Source organism: Myotis yumanensis, unplaced genomic scaffold, assembly GCF_028538775.1.
Source record: "Myotis yumanensis isolate MYYU_CA2020_CCGP unplaced genomic scaffold, mMyoYum1.0.hap1 SCAF_18, whole genome shotgun sequence".
NCBI lineage: Eukaryota > Metazoa > Chordata > Mammalia > Chiroptera > Vespertilionidae > Myotis > Myotis yumanensis.
In genome coordinates, this window is record NW_027223769.1 from 22,823,551 (window position 1) to 22,849,640 (window position 26,090).

General features: G+C 44.4%; 1 protein-coding gene across 5 annotated transcripts in view; it reads left to right on the top strand.

The window, feature by feature from the left end:
* The window catches only part of WDR59 (WD repeat domain 59), a 69,164-nt gene extending 44,490 nt beyond the window's left edge, over window positions 1-24,674 (top strand). Inside the window, exons 18-29 of one of the 5 annotated variants that reach the window (XM_070397801.1) lie at window positions 1,662-1,815; window positions 5,454-5,510; window positions 11,225-11,358; window positions 12,675-12,756; window positions 14,400-14,512; window positions 15,885-16,035; window positions 16,131-16,203; window positions 17,141-17,267; window positions 17,424-17,566; window positions 18,486-18,501; window positions 21,955-22,139; window positions 22,971-24,674. In XM_070397801.1, coding sequence (XP_070253902.1) covers window positions 1,662-1,815; window positions 5,454-5,510; window positions 11,225-11,358; window positions 12,675-12,756; window positions 14,400-14,512; window positions 15,885-16,035; window positions 16,131-16,203; window positions 17,141-17,267; window positions 17,424-17,566; window positions 18,486-18,501; window positions 21,955-22,139; window positions 22,971-22,984 — 1,249 coding nt within the window. In that variant the 3' untranslated portion in view covers window positions 22,985-24,674. Of the gene's footprint in view, window positions 1-1,661; window positions 1,816-5,453; window positions 5,511-11,224; window positions 11,359-12,674; window positions 12,762-14,399; window positions 14,513-15,884; window positions 16,036-16,130; window positions 16,204-17,140; window positions 17,268-17,423; window positions 17,567-18,485; window positions 18,502-21,954 lie in introns of those variants that run through there. The other 4 variants (XM_070397800.1, XM_070397799.1, XM_070397802.1 and 1 more) reach the window with 4 other exon arrangements.
* The last annotated feature ends 1,416 nt before the right edge of the window (window positions 24,675-26,090 follow it).

A 26,090-nucleotide genomic window follows, 5' to 3' on the forward strand; every position in this document is an offset into this window, starting at 1 on the left:
ATGATATGAGGTAGGAATCAAAGTTTTTTTGGTTTTTTCTAGTAGTAACATATCATTGTTCCAGCACCATTTATGGAAAAGATTTTTCTTTTCTCAATCTGAATTGATACCTTTGTTGAAAATTAATTGGTCATGTGTTTGTGGATTTATTTCTGAACTCCTTTTTCTCTTAATCTATTGGTCTCTCCTTATACCAACACTACACTCTTGATGTAGCTTTCCATAGTAAGTTTTCCAGTCTGGTAGTGTAAATCCTCCAAGTGTATTATTTTTATTCAGGATTGTTTTGGCTATTCTAGGTCTTTTACATTTCTATAAAAGATGCAGTCAGCTTATTGGTTTCTATGATAAAGCTCAAATCTTGATTGGAATTGTGTTGACTCTGTCGATTAATTTGGAGGAAATTGTTATCTTAGTAATATGTAATCTTCCAATCCACTAATGTGGTATAATTCTCTGTTTTTGTGATTTTAACCTGCCCTACTTAGGTTATGTTATATTCAGCCAAATGTTCTCCAGATGAAATTTCAAGATTTAATTTCTCTTAGCAATATTTTGTATTTCCTTTTTTTAAAAAATATATTTTATTGATTTTTTGCAGAGAGGAAGGGAGAGAGATAGAGAGTTAGAAACATTGATGAGAGAGAAACATCGATCAGCTGCCTCCTGCACATCTCCCACTGGGGATGTGCCCACAACCCAGGTACATGCCCTTCTGAAAGGTCCCAGAATCCAACCTGGGACCTTTCAGTCCGCAGGCCGACGCTCTATCCACTGAGCCAAATCGGTTTCGGCTCCTTTTTTTTTTTTTAAACTATTTATCCCCGCCTGTATCCTTCTCCACCTCCCCCAATCCTCCTACCCCCTGAAATCATCACACTGTTTTCCATGTCCAGGAGTTTCTCTTTTTTTCCTTTTGCTCAAACCCTCCAACCCCCCCAGCTCCCCTGAGAGCTGTCAGCCTGCTCTCTATGAGTCTGTCTCTATAATACTTTGTGTTTTCAATGCACATTTTTTCCACTAAATTTGTTCCTGGGTATTTGATGGGTTTTGATGCTATTGTAAATGAAATTTTAAAAATGTTTATTTTCCAAATATTTGTGTCTAATATATAGAAAAAGAGTAGATTTCTTTTTTGTTTTGTTTTGTTAATCCTCACCCAAGGATATTTTTCAGGAAAGGAGGGAGAGACAGAGAGAGAGAGAGAAAGATGGATGTGGGAGATATACATCGATTGGTTGCTTCCTGCATGTGTCCCAATGGGCTGGGGCTTGAACCTGCAACCCAGGTACATGTCCTTGGCCGGGAATCAAACCCAAGACCCTTCGGTGTGCGGGCAAACATTCTAACCACTGAACAACACCAGCCAGGCATAGTAGATTTTTATAGATTGACCTTGTATCTAAACTCACTTATTAGTTTTAGTAGTTTGTAGAGTCCTTTGAATTTCCTGTGTATGTAATCAGAAACATTCTCTGCTTCTGCAGATAAGGTATTTTTCAGTCCTGAAAGTTCTGTTTAATTCATTTTTGGAGACTTTCCATTTCCCCCCCACTTTATCCATCTTTTCCTCTTGGTTTCATCAAGTGCTAAGAACGGCACTGCTTAAAAAGATGAAAAGATTGAAGCCAGTATGGATAACACTGCATTTTCAACCACAGATCTCTCTCGGCCTTGTCTGCTTATCATACTGGTTTGATTGCGCCAATGAAGATCCGCACAGAGGCCCCTGGGAACCTTCGTTTATACAGTGGGAGCCCCACTCGCAGTGAGAAAGAGCAGGTCTCCGTCAGCTCCTTCTACTACAAGGAGCGGGTAAGCAGCAGAGCCTCGGCCTTTGATTCCTATCCCTTCCCTGGATTCTTGTTCTTTGTCTCCCTGCTTGCCACGCACAGCAGCTAAATTAGCAATCCCCTGTAGACTTTCACTGTCATAATTAGTTTGTTAAAGAAAGACCATTGTTCTGTGCCTTTCCATTGGCTTTACCTACTAAAATTGAATCTGGGAGGATCTCCCCACTTAACCCTATTCTTGTAATCCCCATTCATTAAGTTGGTCATTCTTTCAGATAGAATAATTGAGCTTCAGATCCTTGGTCTTCTGATGTTCATCAACAAATTAAGGGGTATTTCTGAGGGCTTGGGGTCTTGCTGTATTTGCAACTTCATATCTGTGAGAAGTTTTAAAGTTAATTTCTAAGAGGTTTTATAGTTTTTCTAAGTCTACACTGAAGTACCCATTTGAGTGGACCAGTTTATATAAAAATCACTTGCACCTGGCCTTATGTTCCTGGGTTCTTAAGGAACTCATCGTCCCTAAGGTAGCTATTAAGCTGTCAGAAGCCTTTAGTGACGACAGTGAGGAGAGTGTGGGCAGAGCGTAGGAAGGACTCTGAGAACTCTTTCTTGTCAGATTGAGAGTCTGGTTTAAACCAGCTTTTACTTGACATGATGTTTTAAACAGAGTTACCACTGAGCTACTCACAAACTCAGTCCTGTGGGATTCTTTGCTGTTGTCCTCCACTAATGAGGAAATGATGGATCAACCATAATTTAACATTTTTAAATTGGATTATTTTAAATAAACCAATTTCTAGCAAGTGTTAGAGTTGTCATCACTCTGATTGCAGCTGTACTATCTAACATTCCTGGTTCTCACTGATAGTTGGCCGTCTCCGACATTGTCATCTGAAATGAGTGGCAGGAACTGATGCTTGTGACAAGACCAGACTCGGGCAAAGCCATTCAGTTGAATAGAGACCATGATTGTTTTTGTTGCCTTTCTGGCGAACTTTCTTTGCATCTCTGCTGGAATGAATCCCCCTGGCTGTCACAGACCTTCTTGGGACACCATATCTTCCCAAATCTTTTACATTGAAAACAATTATTTTAAATGCAAGCTAGCTGGTAGCTGCCTAGATGATTTGGTAAACTGGTTGGAACTAAGGCATTTTTTAATTGACATCATGGTTGGATAAATATGGGAATTTTCTTTAGCATTAGAGCCAGGTTGAAGAGATCTTTTAGTTGAATCATGTCATGTGCTGCTCATGCTTGGATTCAGATTGGGCAAAACACACAGACTAGCACTTCTGACTCTGTGACGGTGTGTAAAGGCCATGTCAAGTCAAAGTAACCCCAGTTCCAAGTTGGGATCTCTCCTGATGTGGAAGCATTTGTAATGCCCACACTCATGTGTTGGATGGTCTGGCCTCTTTTACTACAAGCACCACAATCACAGAGGGACCAAAGGAAGGATCGTGATATTTCAGTTTGGGGTCGTTCCCACTGTGCTGGTCTCTACAGAAAATGGGCTCTGATCATCCCCGAGGATGACATAGTAAGTGGTCTTTTAGTTTTATTTCAGATAGCAAGTAAAATGGGAGAGACCCTTTTATTATAATTGTATATGAAACTTTTATATTGCTATATAACCTATGTACAGAAAAGTTCACAAATCATAAGCATCTAATTCAGTGAATTAACAGTCATACCGGCCAGGAAATAGAAAATGACAAGAACCCCAGAATCCCTGGGGAAGGAAGGCACATTTCAATGGATGACATAAAGTAGTTATGAGGTTAAAACATATGAAATGGGTGCTATTTGACCATTTTTTACCTTAAAGAAAAATTTCAGTTGGTTCAACATAATATGTTAAATAGGCAAGTCAGTTATTTTGTGATGAATCTGAAATAAATTCATCACTCCTTAAAGCTTGTTCATGTCCATCCCATTTACATGGGCAAAGGGGGAGGATTAAAGAAATGAGATACAGCCATGATATTGTCCATAGGCCTTCTTATCTTCCTTATGGACAGCAATACGGTTCTGTGCCTTAAGGAGTATTTTCTAATTCTCAGGTGTCTAGTTTCTTGGGTTAAATGATAGCACTTTCATTACTTTGGTTCTGGAAATGATTCCAGTTTACTAAATTTTCGTGTTTTTATTTTCATCCCAGATCTTTCGTCTACATATTTCTATTCTCCTTTAGATCTCTATCCCTGAGATTTTTAAAAGACATTTAAAAATATTTTTATTAATTTTAAAGAGGAAGGGAGAGGGAGAGAGAGATAGAAACATCAATGATGAGAGAGAATCATTGATGGACTGCCTCCTGCCCTCCCTCTACTGGGGACCAAGCCTGCAACCCAGGCATGTGCCCTGACTGGCAATGGAACTGTGACCTGGTTTATAGGTTGACCCTCAGCCACTGAGCCTCACCGGTCGGGCTGTTTTTGTGATTTTAACCTGCCCTACTTAGGTTATGTTATATTCAGCCAAATGTTCGCCAGATGGAATTTCAAGATTGCTCCTAAAAATTAAAAAAAGTGAGACATTAAAAAAAAAAAAGTATATATTTTTTATTGATTTCAGAAAGGAAGCGAGAGGGAGGTAGAAATACCAATGATGAGAGAATCATTGATTGGCTGCTTCTGGCATGCCCCACACCAGGGATTGAGCCCGAAACCCGGGCATGTGCCCCGACTGGGAATTAAACCATGACCTCCTGGTTCATAAGTCGACACTCAACCATTGAGCCATGCTGGCCAGGCTGTGAGACACTCTAGGAAGTTAGAAAACACAGAGTGATGCTAACATTCATTTGGTAACTGGACCAACTATTAATAGTTGATGAAATATTACTTATTCTATGGAAGGCCCAGAACTTCTGAGAAACATTAGGCTTTACCCTATAAACATTAAAAAGTTTTTGCAACCTCCCACATTTGCTTCCGTTTATGTTATGAAAATAGCTCTAAAGTAAATAACTGGGGAGGTCTTGAAGTTGCAAAATAATTTCTGATCTCCAAAAACAGTGTGTATGCTCCCAGTTTCACACTGATGCTCATGTTGTTAGGGAGAATGCCCTTAAGAGTGTAAGTCCTCAGCCTTAGCTCTCCCTGCATTTCTCTGGGGCTCTCGCTTCCCGTGGCATCACTCTAAAAATAGTCCCGCGGTCCCAAGGTCAAGGTTTCCAATTTCTCCAGTGCTCTTTAGCTACATACCCCAAAAATGTGGTATTGAGTGTATGGAAGAACTTCTTCCTTTTTAGGAATGGGAATATTCTCGCACATACACATGCCCCTGAAAGGGCAAGCAGAGTCCTCCACTGTTTCTCCAGTTGCCCTGTGATCCTAATCCTCATTAGTTCCTTTGGTCAGAGCGGTATGGACATCAGCCCCTTATATGTTGAAATGTGTTTTGGGCTGAAGAACAATGACATTGAAGCTGGGTTTGGAGTGTGACGGGTTGGGCGGGAGGAGAGGGAATCCACCTACTGCTGTGTTTCAATTCAGATTTTGTAGCATTTCAGTCTGATTTTGTAGTATATTATGGTATCATTTAATCCATCAGAGATGTGGGAAGCTTTCATTTTATTCTATATTTTTCCCTTTTAATTTTCTTGGTGTTTTTCTTCCCTCCTCCTGGGTGTAACGTTTTCACGCACAGATGTCTCCTCGCTCTGCCCGGCGACGTTGGTCCATACAAGCAATTAACGACTTCCCGGTACTGTGCGCTGTGCAAATGCTCTCCTTGACTAATCCTGTCTCTGCCCAAAGGCCCAAGAATAAAATGCCACCAGCCTGGCTTTGAGGAACCTGAAATGACAGGCTGGCTGGGTTTCAGGACCAGCACCAATAAGTTTTCATTCTTGGGAGTCAGGTGCCAAGGACTGCCTCCTGGATCCCTGACAGTTTCAAATGGGTGAATACGATACCGTTAAGGATTGTGAATGGACTTCTTTGAAAAGGAAGCTCAATACTGGGTTTCTTGGGAAGAACCCCGATTGTAAGCCTTCAGCTACCTGATTTCATTTGGAATATTTGTATAATTTCACTGAGCTTTCAGAAGCCTACCTTTGGCATTGGGAAGCAGAGGAAGATATAAGGGGCTTCCACCATTGTGTCTGTTTTATCGTCTTGGTGTAATTCAAAGAGGAAAGTGCCCATCTCATCCACTGACACGACACATAAGCTAGTTTTTATCTTTTGGAAATTTTCTGGAACAAATTTTCCCCATACCATCAGTTTTTGCATTGACAGTCAAACCCGGGCATCATCTCTTCCTTTCTTCCTTTCTTCCTCACTCCTATTGGCCATCTCCCCTCTTCTGTCTTCCTCTCCCGCCCCCTTGACCAGTCAGTAGTGCCATGGTGACCTCAGGCTGTGCAAGGCAGCCTTAAGGCATTAGCTTAAATTTCATTTGGTGTAAAAAATACTTAGGGGGGTAGTTCTGTAGCCTTTTCACATAAAAACCAGTTGAAATCAGGAGCCCTGATTAGCAGTACCACAGCTGCCAACAACTTGCAGGTGGAGCCGCCAGCGTGGCCACCTTTCCTCCAAAGGCCTGTCCCAGCCAGCCAACTGCTGACTTCCACTGGCTTTCCCAGCAGGCTCCCCTGCTGCTATTTAACCGGGAACTCATCAGGACTCCCTCCCACTCTGCTGATTATGCACTGTGATGGGGTTGCTGCGAAGCAGTTGGTGGCTTATTCTTGGGCTGTTTTTACATTTTACCCATTTATTGACATCCATGTTGCCTCCGGTTGTAGCAGTAACACTGGTGGTACAGTCGCAAGCTGGCTGTTGGTTGTCATTCAGTGCTATTTGCACCAGTGCCTCCCTCCCGCTTCCTCCCACCCTATTCCTTCCCTATCCGTCCTCTTTCCCATGATTCCATGAACACCTTCTTGGTATGTTCAGAGGAGCACCCTGGTGCTCATTATGTGATAATTTGTCTGTCTTGCTTTGCCTCTCCCCTCAATCCCTGCTCATAATCTGTGGGAAGGGGCATTTTCTCTTGATGGGGCATTGAGAAGACATAAGAGAAATGCAGAGTCCTTTGCCTCCCAGAAGTACTGATTTTACCGCAATGAAAAGTATCCATGTTTTAGCCGTCAGAGTGGGACTGGAGCAATGCAGGAGGCTTAGAGGGCATTTGGGCCACAGTGTCCTCCCCTCACCTGGAAAGATCAACCACACTCAGACTGGTGTGTCATGGTTCTCTGCCTGTCATCACCTGACAGTTGCATAGATAAGAGAGACTCCCAAAATTGCCACTAGATATTAAGGGGAAAGGAAGTCTTGGGAAAGTGTGGATGGAATATGAACCCTTTTAATTGTCAAAGCTCTAAAGGAAACACCCTGAAAAACGGTCCATGCTTGTTAGGGAGCAGCAAGGATTTGAGATGTGGCGTGTGTTCATTTAGCAGCCTTGTTTTATCTGAATCCCCAAGGAATTGGCCACTAGACAGGATTACTGAGTGACCCCTGTAGCAGGAAGGGGAGGTATTTCCTATGTTAAAACCACCAACCAACAAATTTAAAAAGAAACTGTTGCCCTAGCTGGTTTGGCTCAGTGGATAGAATGTCGGCCTGTGGACTGAAGGGTCCCGGGTTTGATTCCGGTCAAGGGCATGTACCTTGGTTGCAGGCTCGATCCCTGGCCCTGGTCCAGGTGCTGGCAGGAGGCAAACAATCCATGTGAAAGAGACATCTTGCATCGATGTTTCTCTCTCTCTGTCTCTCCCCCTCTCTTCCCCTCTCTCTAAAAATCAATGGAAAAATATCCCTGGGTGAGGATTAACAAAAAAAAAAAAAAAAAAAAAAGAAGAAAGAAAGAAACTGTTTTGTGACTGGTTAAAGATCTTTGATAATGTTTTGTAGTATTCCTTTCTGGATTAAATGAATGAATACTGCTGTCCCATAATTGATTTCATAGTGTGATTCTTGGTGACAGCTATAATTAGGTGGCCCTGTGTTGGGGAAGCTATTATAGGCTCCAAGGCAGCTTTTTGAGGTTCCATAAAACATCACTTACACATCAACCAGATCAAACAGAGAAGCACCTAGAAGCCTGGTGTCTCAGGAAGTTGACAGGGAAGTTCCAGAAATACAGAGTGTGATTTCTATAATACAGTGAAGGATAATTGTAGGTAGTTGTTCAAGACAACTGTCTACATTTTCATCAAGTACCTATTGATGACTCATATTAGTTTGTTTCTTCAGATCTCTGTGACCCAAGACTGCAAATGGGGGAAGAGTCCTAAGATAGCTCATTGGACTCTGAGTCCTCTCTACGAATATACCTAATCCTAACAAGTCCAGACAATGATTAAACAGCGTGAGGCGCAGGCCCTTGAACCTGGCCTGAAATACAGCACCTGGGTCTGAGCCTGGCATGCCCACTGCCGAGCTGTGTAGCCCCAGAAGCTGCTTGCTCTGCGGATCTTCAGCTCGCTGCTCTGCCTTAGCGAACAGTTGCAGTGCTTGGCGGAGAAGTGGCTTTAGAAGTGAGGAATTGTAGAGGATGGTGTGTTGGCTAGGCCTCATTAGAATCAGGTGCTGATCTGCTTACATGCAGATATGGATCCTTTTAAAAATGGACCAAACTATTTACATATTAACAAGTAGTCAGGACTTAATTTTTTTCCCTTTTTAATCTAAAGTCATGCTCTCTAAAACAGATTAACAAATATGGGTTTAGCAGCTTGACTGGCCTGTGTTCAAATCTCAGCTCTTATGAGTGTGGCCTTGAGTGGTGGAGGCAACAGCCCCTTTGTGAGAGAGCTGTGGTAAGGCTCTTGGTCGCATAGTGGGAGCTAAAGTTAGTCATGACAGGCTAACCTTTAAGTCCTAAGTTAGATGTTTTTTCCACAGACGGGCTCCTGTGTAGCCATTTGTAGGCAAGGCTCTGAGGAAGTAAGATAATTGTTCATGATCTTCCCTTTCTGATACCCATGTCCCTCTGCAAGTTTCTTTGACATTCTAAAATGATCTCTTTTAGAAATATTCAAGTCTGTTAGGAAAAACATTTTAAAATGAGCTAGTCTATCTGCCCATGAACCATTTTGGGCACATGGGTCTTCATATTATCTTTTCATTGGGTTTGCTTAGAAAGGCAGGGAATTGTGGTGGTTTTCACTGTGGTCTGAAAGCTGTAGGCCCATCCCTCGTGAGCTTCCATTTGTTTCCCCGATTCAGTTAAACAGAGCTGGTTCATTGCTCAGTGTTTTAAGTGCTTCTCATTTCTCTTTACAATAAGGAATCGAAGTGATGCCTGGAACAGTGTTTTAGAAGCCTTCTAATCAACTCGAGGACCAAATTAGATGGATCATACTCCCTACCTTGTTGAATCTTTTTAGTGTAGATATTTTCCTCCCTCCCTCCCTCCCTCCCTCCCTCCCTCCCTCCCTCCCTCCCTCCCTCCCTCCCTCCCTCCCTCCCTCCCTTCCTTCCTTCCTTCCTTCCTTCCTTCCTTCCTTCCTTCCTTCCTTTCAATCCAGTACCTTAAATCTCATGTGAGGCCTGTGGGGCCTGTGGGTTTGTCGTTTCCTGGGATTTTTAAACTCCTGGAAACCTGGATGAAAATCACAGTGAAATGAGTGGTGTACTTATACCCTCTTTTTTCTGGTTAACCACATTGTGCTGTTCCTGTCTCTGCCAAATCACCCTCCCTATGAAAACCAGTCCTATCATAGTACGAGGCAGGCATGACGACACCGTCTTGTGTTGGTTAACACTGCCTGGCTCCAGTCCATCCTGACAGGTTGTTTGCTCTTTAGCACCTTCTCCCCTTGCACCCACGTCAGGATATTTGTGGCTAAAAATGGTAGCACTTTTTGTGAACACTCACACAGTTCTAATTTTGAAAATAACGAGGCCTAGCAGAGAATTGAAGGGCTACCCCACAATGATAGATAAAGCTTCCTCGTGTGTTGCGGAGTATTGTCTTGTGTATGGGTAAATAGTAAATAGTAACTGAACTGCTTCTTAAGGGCAAATGGGCTAAGGTCCAAATTGATAATGTAGCATCTGTATTTACCAATTTTGATAAGCAATCCAAATATTTCAGCTAATCTTTTTCATTTACCGTCCATGAACTAAGTCCAGGTGTCCTGGATTTAGTAGGTTCCCTAACACTTACTAATCCCATAGGAAGTTACATGCATTGGGCAACTTTGGGGATTAGATGGGCCATCAGGGTTCACAGACCTCCGAATGTAGACTGTGACTAATTTATGGAAGGGCGATTGTATAAAAATCACTTGCGGGAAAATGAATTTGTGAGTAATCTAAAAATGATCTAATTACATTTCTGAAGGTTTATGCACATTCATAAAAATTACAGATTTTAAAATAGTACTCTTTGAATTTACAGAGTGTTTACTCACTTTTCATTGTACCCATATTAACCTTGGGAGATTGGAACAACAGAGCTCGTCCTGAGCCATCAGTGAATGAAAAGAGACTGGCATGAGGCTAAATTCACAGCAAATAAGTAATTCGCCCAGGGTCACCTTGAACCAGTACTTGTGGCAAAAAGACCAATAAACCTTGGTTTTCTGATTCCAAATTGCAGGCTCTTTCAGAAAGGCACCTTTTGTACCCTTTGTTAATAAATATGTCTCCCTCCTCCCTCCTTAGTTGAGTCACTTTGGTGGCCCCCTTTTTAATTTCTGGCAATAACATAAAATAGAATATCACTCCCGTGGCGGGCTGTCATTTTGAAGATACCAGATGGTGCTACTCTCTAATAATTCCCATTTTCTCGGATAGCTCTCATTTCCCACATACAGGCTCCTACATAGCCATTTGTAGTGAGGCTCTGGGGAAATAAGATAGTTGCTCATGATCTTCCCTGTCTATTACTCACGTCCCTCTGCTCAAGTATTTTTGACATTCTAAAAATGATCACTTTTAGAAATAGTTCAAGTCTGCTAGGAAAAACAAGGTAATTCTCCTTGAGCTGCTAAGTTTTTCTGTCTGCCTGCCCGCCATAGATTAAAGTTTGCAGAGCTCACACTGCTATTCCTGGATTAAATTCTCAACAGATCCTATTAAAACTCTCTTAGAAGGGGAAAAAAAACTTTGAACCCAGGGCTGAGCCCAGCCTTAAAAGTTGCTCTTTTCCCACATTTTTGTGGTCTTTACTAACTTATTTACCTGCCGTTCTTTTTCTTCCTTATTTTCAAAATTCTGTCTGTTTTTGAGCACAGCTCTCCAGTGGGTGCTTGTTCTGCGGTTAGGATTTTGGACCAAGAGCTCAATGCCCTTTGTTATCCTTTCATTTCCTATAGATGCTGATTCATATAATTGTGGGCATGATGTTGTAATGCAAAGTCTCTGCAAATTACCAATGACCCAACTATGATGTGCTCTGCAACTGTAGGCTTCCACGCAGCAAAGTCCCCATTAGTGACATCTTGTCATCTCCCCCAGAAATCAAGGAGATGGAAAAGCAAGCGCGAGGGATCGGACTCTGGCAACCGACCAATCAAGGCTGCTGGGAAAGTTGTCATCCAGGATATTGCGTGCCTCCTTCCTGTTCACAAGTCACTGGGAGAGCTGTACATGTAAGTTCAAGGTTTTAAGTGTGCCATGCCTATCATTTAGTCATGATTACCAAAGGTCCCCCCCCCCCCTTTTTTTTTTTAAGTTTTGGAACCCTTTCTTCAAAAGCAGTTTTAGGAGCCGCCCAGTATATTAGCTTTCTATTATTGCATAACAAATTACGACAAACTTAGTGGCTTAAAACAACATACACTTATTACCTCACAGTTTCCCTGCGTCAGGAGCCTAGGCGTGGCATAGCTGGGTCCTTGCCCAAGTCTCACCTGGCTGAAATGGAGTGGACCAGGCGGTGTGCCTATCTAACGCTCAGGGTCCTCTTCCCGGCTCATGTAGGTTGTCACAGAATTCGGTTTCTTGCAGCCATTAAGTGAGGCGAATGTTCGGGACCAGCAGGAGTGTCTCACTGTCACTTCACCTTCTTTCTGAGGTGTCACCTGAGTAGGTCAGGCTCACTCAGGATAATCTCCCTTTTGACAAATTCAGAGTCAATTGATTAACAATAACCTATTCATAGGAGTGACATCCCATCAGTATTCACTGGTCTCACCCCATTTTAAGGGAGGAACTTACAACAGGTACTTATACCAGGGGTAGAAATCTTGAGAGCAGTCTCAGAATTCTGCCTCCCAGGCCCGATCAGGAAAACAGATGAAGCAGAGCCACTTTGGCTGAAGGGAAGTGGGAGGTGAGTGACAAGCATACACAGGCCGGCCTCTGCTTCTCCTTCTTCCTGAGCCTGGACACATGACAAAAATATTCATTTTGTAGTATATGCACAGCATACCACTGTCTGTGTTAGAAACTACAGTGTTGTATCTATTTCAATCCATTTTTATTCAACTCTCAAGTCTGGGGAACTTTACAGCTAAGCAGGTTAGCATTTGGTGTTTTGTTTTTTGTTTTTTTCACTGACTTGAGAAAGAGAGGGAGAGATTTGTTGTCCCTCTTAGCTACACATTCATTGGTTGGTTACTGTATGTGCCCTGACCAGGGATTGACCTGAAACCTTGGCGTACCGGGACCATGCTCGAACCCACAGAGCCACCTGGCTGGGCCAGCAAATTGGTTTTTGAGTCTGGCCTCCTCTTCTGGCTTCAAAGAGGTGAGCGATTTCACCTTCCCCAGGCCTGAACCCACAGCATAACATCAGCTGCAAGTTAAGCATTTTCTTCTTACATACAAGGGATCTTTAGGCCAATACAAAGGAAACATTTCTAGTGACAACCAAAGAGGCAGTTTTCAGTCTGTTTATTAAACAAGGAGTAATTGATTTAGGAAGTTAGATCAGAAAGAAACTCTCATTCTTTTTACATTTCAGATTAAATGTAAATGATATTCAAGAAACGTGTCAGAAGAACGCCACTTCTGCCTTGCTTGTTGGAAGGAAGGATCTTGTCCAGGTATGTCCATCCCTTTTGCTGGCATCTGGATTTTTTTTCCCCCCCGAGCAGGGTGTCTTCACTTTATAGTTGTGGTTTAGTAACATCTCAAGGTGTGACTCCTATTTTCATTTTCTTTGCCAAACTACAGGACAAAGCAGCTTTCTAAATCCCTTGGATGCTTTTCTTAATAGAGCTTAGTTGAGAGGATCCTAAAGCTTTTACTATTTTTTATTGCATCTCTTTTCTATTTTAGTACCGTGGTGATGGTTGCACACCAAATTTAGCTATCTGTATCTTTACCATTTGTATTCTCAATTCTGTTTCCTTTTTACTTTAAAAAATACTTCATTTCATAAAATGTTTACAAAAACATTCCTTTAGAATAGACACGTTTAAAAATACGATGTGGTCTTACAAAAATTTCAAATCTTCATTTTTACAGGAACACATCCATATATTAAAGCAAGCTGCTCCTTGATTGTTTCTAACAGCTTTATAGAGAATATAGTCCATATACGATGCGATTCACCCATTTAAAATGTACTAATGGCCTTTAGTATAGTCACAGGGTTTTGCAAGCATCACCACAGATACTTTCAGAACATTTTCATTACCCTAGCTCACAATCCTCCTTCCGCACCCAGCCCTAGGCAACCACTAATCCCCTCTCTCTCTATTGCACCTTTATTCTTTAGTGTGAGGATTAGATTGAGCAATGGAAACTACTAGCAGTTGTCCTATCCACTTAGTTTTTCCCCTTATAACCCTCCAAATGACCCGAGCTAAGGCTTCCCTTTATTTCTATTTGTAGAAAACCCCTAGGATTTCCATTTGTCTCCTAATAAATACTGTAAAGTTTTTGCCCAAACCCTGTTAGGTCAGTATGATCTATTTCTCTAAGAACCTAGCCACCTAAAGTCCCGTGAATACTAAGAAGCCAAATAAAGCAGTAGAAATATTGTGGAATGTATCACAGGATGCACAGGTGTGACTCAGTGCCCTAGTGGTGTGATCCCAGACTCTCTCAGCCGCTGTATCTAGGTGGGGTAAAAGTAGTTTTACAGTTGTGAGTATGTGAAACACAGTTTATTCTTGTATTATTTATTAATTATTGTATAATTTTCCATACGAACAACTGTAAACCACTTTTGTCCCACCCTGTATTTATGAAATGGGAACCATAAGAATAATTACCTCATAGGGTTGGTGGGAAGATTGGTAAATGCAATGCTAAGGCAGACCCAATGTTCATGTTATGAAAATAATTCTCTGAGGCAAAATTACTTTCTAAAGTGTGTTTTTAAAAAATATTTTTATTGACTTCAGAGAGGCAGGGAGAGGGAGAGAGAGAGACAGAAACATCAATGAATGATGAGAAAGAATCATTGATTGGTTGCCTCCTGCACGACCCCCACTAGGGATTGAGCCCACAACCTGGGCATGTGCCCTGACCGGGACCAAACCGTGACTTCTTGGTCATAGGTTGACACTCAACCACTGAGCCACACCGGCCTACAATTCTGTGTCTCAATAAGCTTTCAGCTTTGCAGCTCTCAGAGGAGCAAGGGCTTGATGTATGGGGAGGAGAGATGGGATTCTCTCATGCTTCCTGTTCCTGTCCTTACCAGTCTGAGTTTGGGTGTTTGTCTTGATTTGTCCAGGTTTGGTCGCTGGCTACGGTAGCTACAGATCTTTGCCTTGGTCCGAAGTCTGATCCAGATTTGGAAACACCCTGGGCTCGGCATCCATTCGGGCGGCAGCTGCTGGAGTCACTGTAGGTTTTGAAAGCTGAAAGTGAGGAAAAGAGTGATGTAAACTTTAGGTCTGTCAACACTTTCAAAGTTGTTGTCTAAGAGGAAAGTGCAGAGGCCCGAGGAGTGACAGGTGGAAGCGAGAGCTCTCCTTTTTGTGCTGCCATATTTCTGTGCCAGCTAACTTTTTATGGCAGAAGGAACTAGGCAATATTTGTCATCTCTAACAAGGATTTGAGACTCATGAGTCCTTTTGAAGCTTAAGTCCACAAGTCACGTCAGTCTGAACACAGGAGTTTGAGCTCCTGAGATGGTCAGTTTCGTGGGTGCTGTGGAGCTTTGCCCCTGAGGACAGGTTAAAGAATTGCACAGTGCGTTTCCGGTCTTCCCGAAGCCATGATGCTTTCACCGTTAGACAGTTTAGGAAAACATTGAGTTTGTTTTGATTTATTGCCCTGAAATATGGCATACTGGAAATAAAATATGCAAAATGATTTACAACCAGGTAAGCCTCTTGGATCTCCATAACAGTGAGGCCCAGGTCCTGAGAGAGAAGCAGAAAATCTCTACTTTTTTTCAGGGGAAGGTTTGCTTGGTTACTGGTTGAGGCCGGACTTGGGACAACATGTGCTCACACTTGAGTTGCCTCAGAGTAACGCAGGGATGATAATGCTTGCTCTACACACTTCCTGTAAGGCTCACTTAAGAGAGTGAGCGTGAAACACCTTAAAAGATATCAGACATTGTTCGGTAGGAAAGTACCAACATTATTCCATCGCAAAGGCCAAGCCCCCCTGGCCCCTACCTCACATTCTAGCATAGTGGTCCTAAAAGGGGCAAAGGGGATATGAGTACCTACAAGTGAAGCTATTCCTTGTTCTTATTTAAGAGCTCCCTTTCCTAATTCCCCCTCCTGAGTCGATTGCCTGCTCACCGTACTGTGGGGTAGGGTGGGGTGTTCTCGAAGCAACTTCACGTGGCCGTAGGTTACGTGAACCAAGTTTCGAGGAACCCCCAGAAAGCAGGGTTCGGCCCTGGAGTTGGGAGGCCGAAAGGATGGCCTCACTCAGATGTCAGTTTAGTCTGCTTAGTTCTTGGAGAAGCTTTGTTCCAGTCCGAGCCCGTGCCTGGTGCCAGCCAGAAGCTTTCAGATTAGTATTCTAGGTCATCTGTAATACTTTGATATATTTTATTCCAAAGCAGATTTAGCCAAACTCAAAGTAGATCAAGCCTCTGGATCTATAGAAAGCCCTGGTACCTGACAGGGGTTTTTGAGGAGGAATTGAGCATCCTCTCTTCCCTATTCCTATGGCAACAACCACCATGATTGTGCTAGCATCCTTCCTCCATTCTCCTCTTGACTTGTTTTCTCTCCTCTCACCTCTTCCTCTCCAGGTTGGCTCATTACTGCCAGCTCCGGGATGTGCAGACGCTGGCCATGCTCTGCAGTGTATTCGAAGCCCAGTCCCGGCCTCAGGGGATACCAAACCCTTTTGGGCCTTTTCCCAGTCGTTCATCTAATCTGGTGGTGTCCCATAGTCGATACGTAAGCTTGTGGTTTTCTGGTTTGTGTCTGGCGTTTCCTAAAGGTAAACCTTCATGGGGGGTGGTGTTCTGATGCCGCTCCTGTTTGTTCTGCAGCCCAGCTTCACCTCCTCTGGTTCCTGCTCGAGCATGTCAGACCCAGGGCTCAACACTGGTGGCTGGAACATAGGTTGGTACGAACCTGACTTAGCCCACACTGGATGCTTAGTTCTCTAAGAGCTGCGTGTGAATTGTTAATGACATGTAATCTTTAGTTGAGGAATAGTCTCTGTTTTCTTTTGTTTCTCATTTTTCTTTATCTTTCCTATGATGGCGATACTGTAGTCAGCAAGGCCTGGACCTCATGTTTGAACAGGCCGGTTTCTGGGAGGGCTTTGTGCCTTGCTGGGTTGCTTTACATCCCATGACCTTGAGAAGCTGACAGGGAGACTTCCCAGTGTCCACTTTCAAAACCTAGCCCTGTCCTTCCTCCATCACACGTGCCCGGTCATCTGCCACTTCCTGCTGTGTCCTCTTCAATGCAGAGAATAACACCGAGCCCGATTCCAGCTGGCCATAAAGACCTATTTGATGTGTATTTGTAGTTTCTGGGTTTTTTAAATTTCTTTTAAAAGATTATCTTAATTTTCTTGATTATAAAAGTAATACATGCACAGTGAAGAAAAAACAAAGTATTGGAGTAGAAAATAGTAATCATTGATTGCCCCACCTAGAAATAACATCTGTTAACATTCCAGAAAATTTTCTTCCAATCTTTGTGTACATGGGATGTAGGAGGGGTCATTCTGTATGTGTGATTTTGAGTTCTGCTTTTAATCTCATCATGAGCTTTTCTCATGTCATTAAAAAAGTCATTATAAGTAATGACTGCCTAATATGCTACTATATCACTATACTATCGTTTGCTTAATCGTTATATGGGTACTTATAAGGCTACTAAGTAGCACCAAGACAAAAAGGGAAGGCTAGGAAAGAGTTCTGTTTAATTATATTTCTCAGGATCTTCAACTTAGCTTCTTTTTCTTCTGGGGAATTTATGAGAGTTTTTAGGTATTTTCCATGCCTTCTCTGACTTGCACCTTCCCTTCCCATTTGGTTTTCTTCAGCGGGGAGAGAGATAGAACACATATCTTCACCTTGGGGAGAGTCTTCACCAGAAGAAATCCGCTTCGGGAGTCTGACCTACAGTGATCCTCGTGAGCGAGAGCGTGACCAGCATGATAAAAACAAAAGGTAACGACCTTCCCAGTGCGAGCTGTGGCTGCACGGTGCTTGGCTTCTCCCGAAGCAGGGCTCTCGCGTTAAGAAAGGTATATAAAGTGCCATTTGGTACTAAGCTCATTTTTTTCTGCAAGGAACTGACAGGAAATCTTTTGAATTTTTTTCCAGGCTCCTGGATCCTGCTAATACCCAGCAGTTTGATGACTTTAAGAAATGCTATGGAGAAATCCTCTATCGCTGGGGTCTGAGAGAGAAGCGAGCGGAAGTGCTGAAGTTTGTCTCCTGTCCCCCTGACCCTCACAAAGGAATCGGTGAATATGCATTTTTTTCCTCTTCCCGTCATTATCTGAAAGCTTCTTTGATTTAATTTATCCATAATGTAAGACCTGAAATGACGTTTTAGTTTCTCGTTGATAAGCAGACATTGCTGAAGCATTTTGAGTCTATTTTAAGCTTCTGAAAAGCCTTACATTTCATAACAAGAGTAAATTTTTATTGTAGTAGAAGTAGTTTTCTGTGCAATACTCAGATATTGATTGGAAGTCAGAATAAAACTCCTCTTAGGCACAGTGATAACACATTTCTTCTCATGGAACTCACAGACTAGTGGGGGAGAAGAATTAAGTAATTAAACATTGTGATCAGTGTTTAACAGCAAACCGAAAGGCCGTTGGGGCAGGGAGAGAGGGAGGGAGGATTTTAGAAGCTGTGATGAAGTGTATTGTGAAGGCCTTTCTGAGGAGTTGAGGACTGAAGAATAAGGAGCCATATGTGGAGAGGCAGCTAGAGGAGCGCCGTGCTGGGAGAAATGACTTGTTATTTTGAATGAATGAAGGGAGCCCAGTGTGGCTAGAACACAGTGTTGAGAAGAGTGGTATAAAGTTAAAATGAGATTGATAATTAGATTATGATTATAAAATACACTCTATTTATATATAAAGTAAGATTAGTAGGATAATTAGGAACTTATAAGTAAAGAATTTGGATTGTATTCTGAGTTCAATGGTAAACTTCAAAGGGCATTAAGAAGTAAATTACTTGCCCAGCTGGCATGGCTCAGTGGTTGAGCATTGACCTATGAACCTGGAGGTCATGGTTCAATTCCCAGTCAAGGCATATGCCCGGGTTGTGGGCTTGATCCCCAGTGTGGGGAGTGCCGGAGGCCCAGCAGATCAATGATTTTCTCTTATCGTTGACGTTTCTCTCTCTCTCTTCCTCTGCCTTCTGAAGTAAAACAAACAAACATGTAAGTTACTTGCTCTGGTTTCCATTTTAAGAGGGTCACTTTGGCTGTTAACTGAGGAAAGGATTGGAGGAGCAGAGGCAGAGGTAGGAAGACTGTTCAAGTAGTTAAAGAGAGACCAGCAGCTCAGTCTAGGGGTGATACCGATGGCAGTGGGGAGAGATGGGTGGATTAAAAATATATGTTAGAGGCAGACTAATTATGACTTACAAACCAGCTGGATGTGGATTGAGGAAAAGAAACAAAGCTTGGATGATTCCTAGGTGTTCAGCTTAAGCAGCTGGGTAGATAGATGGTGGTGCCATATTCTAAGATAGAAAAGACGGGAAGAAAATTGAGAGCTCAGCTGGGGGCAGTCGGAGATGAGGTGTGAGATATCAGACTATAGCAGTCATGTAGGCATATGGGTGTGAGTCTGGAGCTCAAAGGAGAGACTGCAGCTAGAAACAGGAACTTGGGAATCTTCAGCATATAAGTGGTAGGGATTGAAGCTGTGAGAATGGGTGCATTTACCTGGGAGCTGGTGGGTGGGCAGGAAGAGTATGGGAGAGCAAATGAGAGAGCCGACCCACTCCGGGCCGTGAGAGGAAACTGGTACATGGAGCTTGAGTCTTGGAGGAAGAACCAGAAACAAGGACTTAGAATGAGACACCAGTGAGCAAGACTGGTACAAAAGAAGCTGAGAGAAGAGCTGTTTTTTAAAGGGTGAAATGGAAGACTGCCAAAGAGAGTGGACTGAACACACGTTGATTTCTTCTCTCCTTAAAGAGTCTATATGGAGCTTTTCTGAAAAGGCATAACCATGCAAGAAGTCATGTTGGCAATAAAACTTGTGACCTGGGAGGCAGGTCGGTTAGTGGTAGAGATTTTATAGCGACAGAGAAAGCTGAACCCCAAACTGGCAGGCAGAAGAACAGTAAGATACAGGGCAGAACCTCCAAATGGCTCGGGAAGGAGTGTACCCGGTGCCTCTGGAAGCAGCACGAAGGGGAAATTAAAAACTGGAGGATTGTTTTGTGGCTTTTGTAGGGTCCCAGGTCCCTGCTTTACTCCAGCAGAAAACTGGAAGTTCGTTCTTCAGAGAAGGTAAATGCATTTCCAGATTGTTAGGGCCTGCCGAGCACCTCGCATAATGAATGAAGAAAGGCTGGATAAAGAGAAGACCCCTGGAGCTTCCAGAGAGAGAAAACAGGTTACGTGCAAGGGACACTTCAGGAGCAGTGAACTAGATACTGGAAACTCGATGACACTGCAGCAGTACCTTCAGAAGTCTCAAGAACATGATTTCTAACCTTGGATTCTGTACCCAAGTTAGCAGTCAAGTGTGAGAATGAACGTTCAGCCAATCTAAGGAGGAGGGATAGCTTCAGTCCAGGAAACCAGGAAGTCGGAAAGACAGTGGAGGGAGATGGTCATGGCAGACTGGAGGGAGACCAGTCCAGGTTGGAGCTTCTGGAGCGTTGTCTCCAAGAAGAGAAAACTGAAAAAAAAAAAAAAAAAAAAATCTAGTGTAGTTCAGTATATTTATAGAAGATTCAGATATTTAAGGGAGAGAGTAGAGATGAATTATTGATAAGTACATAGCAAACTAAGCAAATGAACGAAACAAGACAGTTACTAACTCCAGGAGAAGCAAAATGTGAAGAAGGAAAAGTCATGACTTGAATAATGTTCACCTAGATAAATCATGTGAAAACAGAATAGTGATCCAAGCAAATGGTAATGGAACTGCCCGGGAAAGATAAGGGACAGGTGGTGTTGCGTGTGGTTGGGGAGACGGGGGAGTGAAAGAGAGCTCCCACCACGGAAGATCATAGGTAATGCTTAAATATGAACATTATGAAATAGCTTCATAACCAGTGGTGTTTAGAGATAGGGAGGTAAAAACAAAATAAACAGTGAAATGGGTTGGAAGGATTTTTCTCGGGAGTGTTGGGGGTGGAAGGGAATGCTGGCTTTGGTAATAGTGTTGTGCATGTGTATCTAGTTTCAATTTAAAAAAGAAGTAGAACAAATAATAGATAGCTGTAGATACTGAATAACACAGATTATTTCAACATGGATTGTTTTGGTGTGTGTACTTGAAGAAATGCAAAGACACAAAAGGCTCTTTGGGCAATATATTTTTCAGAGCATCTAAATACGTGAAAGTATATCAAGGAGAGATTAACGATGGCCCAGAGCAATTATCAAACCAGTCTAACTTGGCTCACGATTTACCTAACTAGGACCATAAAATTTTCTCTGAAGTTACCGTGTATTTAAAGGTTATTTATTGGTGCTTTTTATGACTGCCGGTGGTCAGGAAGCAGAGGAGCTGGCTGTGGTGGAAGAAAGGTCCCTCCTCTGTTGTAGGAAGCAGGACAAGGGAGACTGGAGGACTTGCTGGCAGAGGGATGAGGGGCTTTGTTTTCTCAGGGAAGTGAGAGAAGAGGCCCAGGTGACAGGGGAGCAGAGGTGTGAGGGAGGTGTTTTTGGACTGTGGCGAGGTGTGAAGTAGCCACCTGGGGACTGGAAGAGAAACCGAGTCAGAGCCCTGCACAGACACATCATGATGGTGGCCTTCTCGCAGGACCACACAGGGCAGATGTGGAGTGGGCAGCTGATCGGGCTCAGCCAGGCCTGAGGTGGTGCCATGGAGGGAGAGAAGGCAAAGGAGCTGAGGATATTTGCCACAAAGTGATTATAAATTTGGACTGTCGTTCAGGCTGACCTCAGGGGAAATTGCAGCTAGAGGCGGGCAGATGGAACGAAAGTGGAAGTGATGGTGGTAGACTAGAGGTGAGAGGGCAGCCACCTGAGAGGTCAGGTGTGCAGAGGGTTGGTGGCGTGGATTTTGAAGGCACCAAGGATAGTGCCAAGAATCAGTTTATTAACACACAGTTTATTAATCTGTGTGTCAGGCCCTGCAACTGTTGGGGGTGGGGAGGGGAATGAGACACAACAGCCACCACAGCTACAGGCACCGGGGGTTGGACCAGGACCTGCGAGAGCCAGGCACCTGCCGCCCCTCGGCCCACACCCTGCCACCCGAGTGACAGCAGCTCCTCTTTATGACACTGCGATCGTAAAGATGGAAAATCATTGGCCTAGCCCTGGCCAGTGTGGCTCAGTTGTTGGGCATCGTCCTGTGCACCAAGAGGTCACTGGTTCGATTCCCCGTCAGGGCACATGCCCGGGTTTCGAGTTCGGTCCCCAGTAGGGGGCCTGCAGGAGACAGCTGGTTGATGATTATCTCTTATCAATGTTTCTCTCTCTCCCTCTCCCATCCTTTTTCTTTAAGATCAATTTAAAAACATATTAAGAGGGGAAAAAAGAAAATTGAAATCATTGGTCTGATAGGCTCCTACAGAGACCTAAGATGTACGCATCTTCCTTAGCTCACAGTGCCCAGTTTGCTTTCCCAGAACTGAACTGACGCTGTCTCTCGTTCTGGCCATCTCTGACCGTTTCCAGAGTTCGGCGTGTACTGCAGCCACTGCCGGAGCGAGGTCCGCGGCACACAGTGCACCATCTGCAAGGGCTTCACGTTCCAGTGCGCCATCTGCCACGTGGCGGTTCGAGGATCATCCAATTTCTGCCTGACCTGTGGGCACGGGGGACACACCAGCCACATGATGGAGTGGTTCCGGACCCAGGAGGTGTGTCCCACCGGGTGTGGGTGTCACTGCCTGCTTGAAAGCACTTTCTGAGCTCACAGACCGTGGGAATTGTCGGACATCCCAGAGGATCCCATGAGTGCCAGCGACAAGCTCTCTGCCAGGAGCGAGGCTGAGCACCCATTCCTCCCTAGACGGGGGTGTGCCCCTCCCGGACCGCGTAGCGCTGCTGCGGGAGTCTGGCCCTCTCTTCCGTTTGGCCGCTGGTGGCATGGATGTTGCTCGAGGTGGGTGAGGGCAGGCGTGCAGAGCTGTGTGGCCAAGTGGAAGTTTTCTGGGAGACAAGCACCTGCCTCCAGAGCCGTGTTGACTTTTAAGGTGTTAGCCTTAACCTCCAGGCAGCGTCCTTTCTGATGCCTTCACAGAGCCAAGGTCAGACGCAAGGGACAGTCTCTCGAGCCAAAGGACAGTGGGCAGGAATTTAGTTGGCAATGATCTCTGACATAGTGGGTACAGTTCATGAACTGGTGGGTAGTGGTTTAAAATATAATACTTAAATTATGAATATATGATGTACTTAAGGATTCCTAAGATGTATTTTTTGTTCGTTATTTCTCTTCCAGTTGCTCCCCGTGGCTAATAAAATTCTAGTAATTGTTTCAAAAAAAGAGACAGAGAAAGTTGAACAATGACCTAGTGAATCTTTATTTTTTACCCAACTTCTAATTGAGGTTAACTCTTGGATAGGAACAAAGTCAGTGCTCAGATTTTCAAAGGAAATGCTGATGTACTTTTGTCATCTGGCAGGAGAAAATAGAATCTGACATTTAAGGTTCTTCCCCACCCCAAAGGTATTTTAATAATTTCTTCCAGCAAATGGAAAATGAGGCGGCATCGCAGCACCGAGGTAACAGTCTCCATTGCCACGTGCAGGCGGGCTGAGCTCCGGTAAGTGCCTTCACTCTCGTTGGAGCACTTCGCCCCACGTTTATCTGTGTTCCGACTGGTTATGACTCAGTTCTTCAGAACCATTTTCAACGCTTCGCATTTCGTATGTGCAGAAAAAAGAAATCTTTTTTATATTGCTACTGAAATTTATATTTGTTTCTTAGAATTCTACCATTTCAAATTGATTAGCTTAAGAAATATAGCTACATGTGTTATACATCATTGTGTTTTAAACTACAGGTCAGGTCTCATTAATGGACTGTGAAATCAATTAAGTGGATAAAAAATAGCATTAAAAAATGAAATAGAGCTGAACCGGTTTGGCTCGGTGGATAGAGCGTCGGCCTGCGGACTCAAGGGTCCCAGGTTCGATTCCGGGCAAGGGCATGTACCTTGGTTGCGGGCACATCCCCACTGGGGGGCGTGCAGGAGGCAGCTGATCGATGTTTCTCTCTCATCGATGTTTCTGACTCTCTGTCCCTCTCCCTTCTTCTCTGTGGAAAATCAATAAAATATATAAAAAAAAAAATGAAATAGAGAAGAAAAATGATCAGAATTACCACACTAGTTAGGGTAAATATTGTTTTGTGTAACTTATTTCCAAGTGTATATGCACACACTGCACATGTGCAGTCGTAGATCACAATGTAAATGCATTTTTTACTGAAGCTTATGGTCAAAACATTTTTAAAACGCTGCTTTGGATGTTTATACTTTGTCCCGTGTGTTACTGGGTTAGAAAAGCCTCGGTCCTTGCCCTGGCTGGTGTGGCTCATGGACCAAAAGGTCATCGGTTCGATTCCCAGTCAGGGCACATACCCAGCTTATGGGTTCATTTCTGGTGCATGCGGGAGACAACTCATCAATACTTCTCTCTCACGTCGATGTTTCTCTTTTTCTTTCTCCCTTCCTCTTGCTCTAAAAATCAATTAAAAACATTAAAAAAAATTTTTTTTAAAGGAAAAGCCTAGGTCCTTGTCAGTGAGAGCAGAGCTTTAACTCTGGGCTCTGATCTGAGGTCAGATGCCATTGCCTGCGTAGAGTGACCTGAGTTACGAGGTGCAGCACGCTCACTGGGGGCTGTAAAGGAGGTAACCAAGGAAATCGGAATTTGTTCACTCTTTGCCTTTCCCTGTGTGTGTGGACGCTGCTGTCATGGTGATCACAGAGCAGGTGGACTGATTTACTGAGGCAAGGGTCCGTTGTGTTTCTCAGTGATGTCATACCGTTTGCAGAGAACAGTCCTTCCACGTTCCCCGCCGTTCAGGCTGATTAAAGACCTGTCCCTGTCTGACCCCATCAACAATTCGATGTGTGTATCGTTACAGGAACCTCGCCTTCTATACTGAAAAACCTTAATCACGGGTATTAAGAACTTTAAAGCTTAAAACATTACATAATGTCTTCTTTCCATATATGTATTCCTGTCACATTGATGTTTCTCTCTCCCTCCCTCTCTCTTCCTCTCTCTCTGAAAATCAATAATAAATTTAAAAAATCTTTTATAAAAACACTATTAACAGAAGTGTTTAAATCAATCACATCAGTCATCAACCAAGACCATATCTTTCACCAAGGTGTCCTTATATTTAGCTTGATGATGTATAGCAAAGGGTAGGTGAGGTTCCATGTCTGGTCTATTTTAATTTTTTTTTTTTTTTTTTATTTAATAATTCTTATTTCTTAAAGTATTACAAAGAGTATTACATATGTCTCCTTTATTCCCCCCCTTGACATTCCCCCGGCCCCTACCCCCCACCCCCCCCGCCCCGTGTCTTGTGTCCATTGGTTAATCTTATATGCATGCATATAAGTCCTTCAGTTGGTCTCTTAATCCCGCCCCCCAACCCTCCCCAGGCTTCCCACTGTAGTTTAACATTCTGTTCAATGTTGCTCTGCTTCTGTATCTACCCCTGTTCATCAGTCCATACTGGTCCCCTTTATTTGTCCCAACCTCACTGGAGTAGTCTCAACCTCACCAGGGCCGTCTGAGCCTCACCAGGGCCGTTTCAACCTCACCGGGGCCGTCCCTAGCTCACGGGGGCCGTTTCAACCTCACCGGGGTCGTCCCTACCTCATGGGGGCCGTTTCAACCTCACCGGGGTCGTCCCTACCACACCGGGGGCATTTCAACCTGACCGGGGTTGTCCCTACCACACCGGGGCCGTTTCGACCTGACCAGGGTCGTCCCTACCTCACGGGGGCCGTTTCAACCTCACCGGGGTCGTCCCTACCACACCGGGGCTGTTTCAACCTGACCGGGGTTGTCCCTACCACACCGGGGCTGTTACAACCTGACCAGGGTTGTCCCTACCACACCGGGGCCGTTTCGACCTGACCAGGGTCGTCCCTACCTCACGGGGGCCGTTTCAACCTCACCGGGGTCGTCCCTACCTCACCGGGGCTGTTTCAACCTGACCGGGGTTGTCCCTACCACACCGGGGCCGTTTCGACCTGACCAGGGTCGTCCCTACCTCACGGGGGCCGTTTCAACCTCACCGGGGTCGTCCCTACCACACCGGGGGCATTTCAACCTGACCGGGGTTGTCCCTACCACACCGGGGCCGTTTCGACCTGACCAGGGTCGTCCCTACCACACCGGGGGCATTTCAACCTGACCGGGGTTGTCCCTACCACACCGGGGCCGTTTCAACCTGACCGGGGTCGTCCCTACCACACCGGGGGCATTTCAACCTGACCGGGGTTGTCCCTACCACACCAGGGCCGTTTCGACCTGACCAGGGTCGTCCCTACCTCACGGAGGCCGTTTCAACCTCACCGGGGTCGTCCCTACCTCACGGGGGCCGTTTCAACCTGACCGGGGTTGTCCCTACCACACCGGGGCTGTTTCAACCTGACCGGGGTCGTCCCTACCTCACGGGGGCCGTTTCAACCTCACCGGGGTCGTCCCTACCTCACGGGGGCCGTTTCAACCTCACCGGGGTCGTCCCTACCTCACGGGGGCCGTTTCAACCTCACCGGGGTTGTCCCTACCACACCGGGGCCGTTTCGACCTGACCAGGGTCGTCCCTACCTCACGGGGGC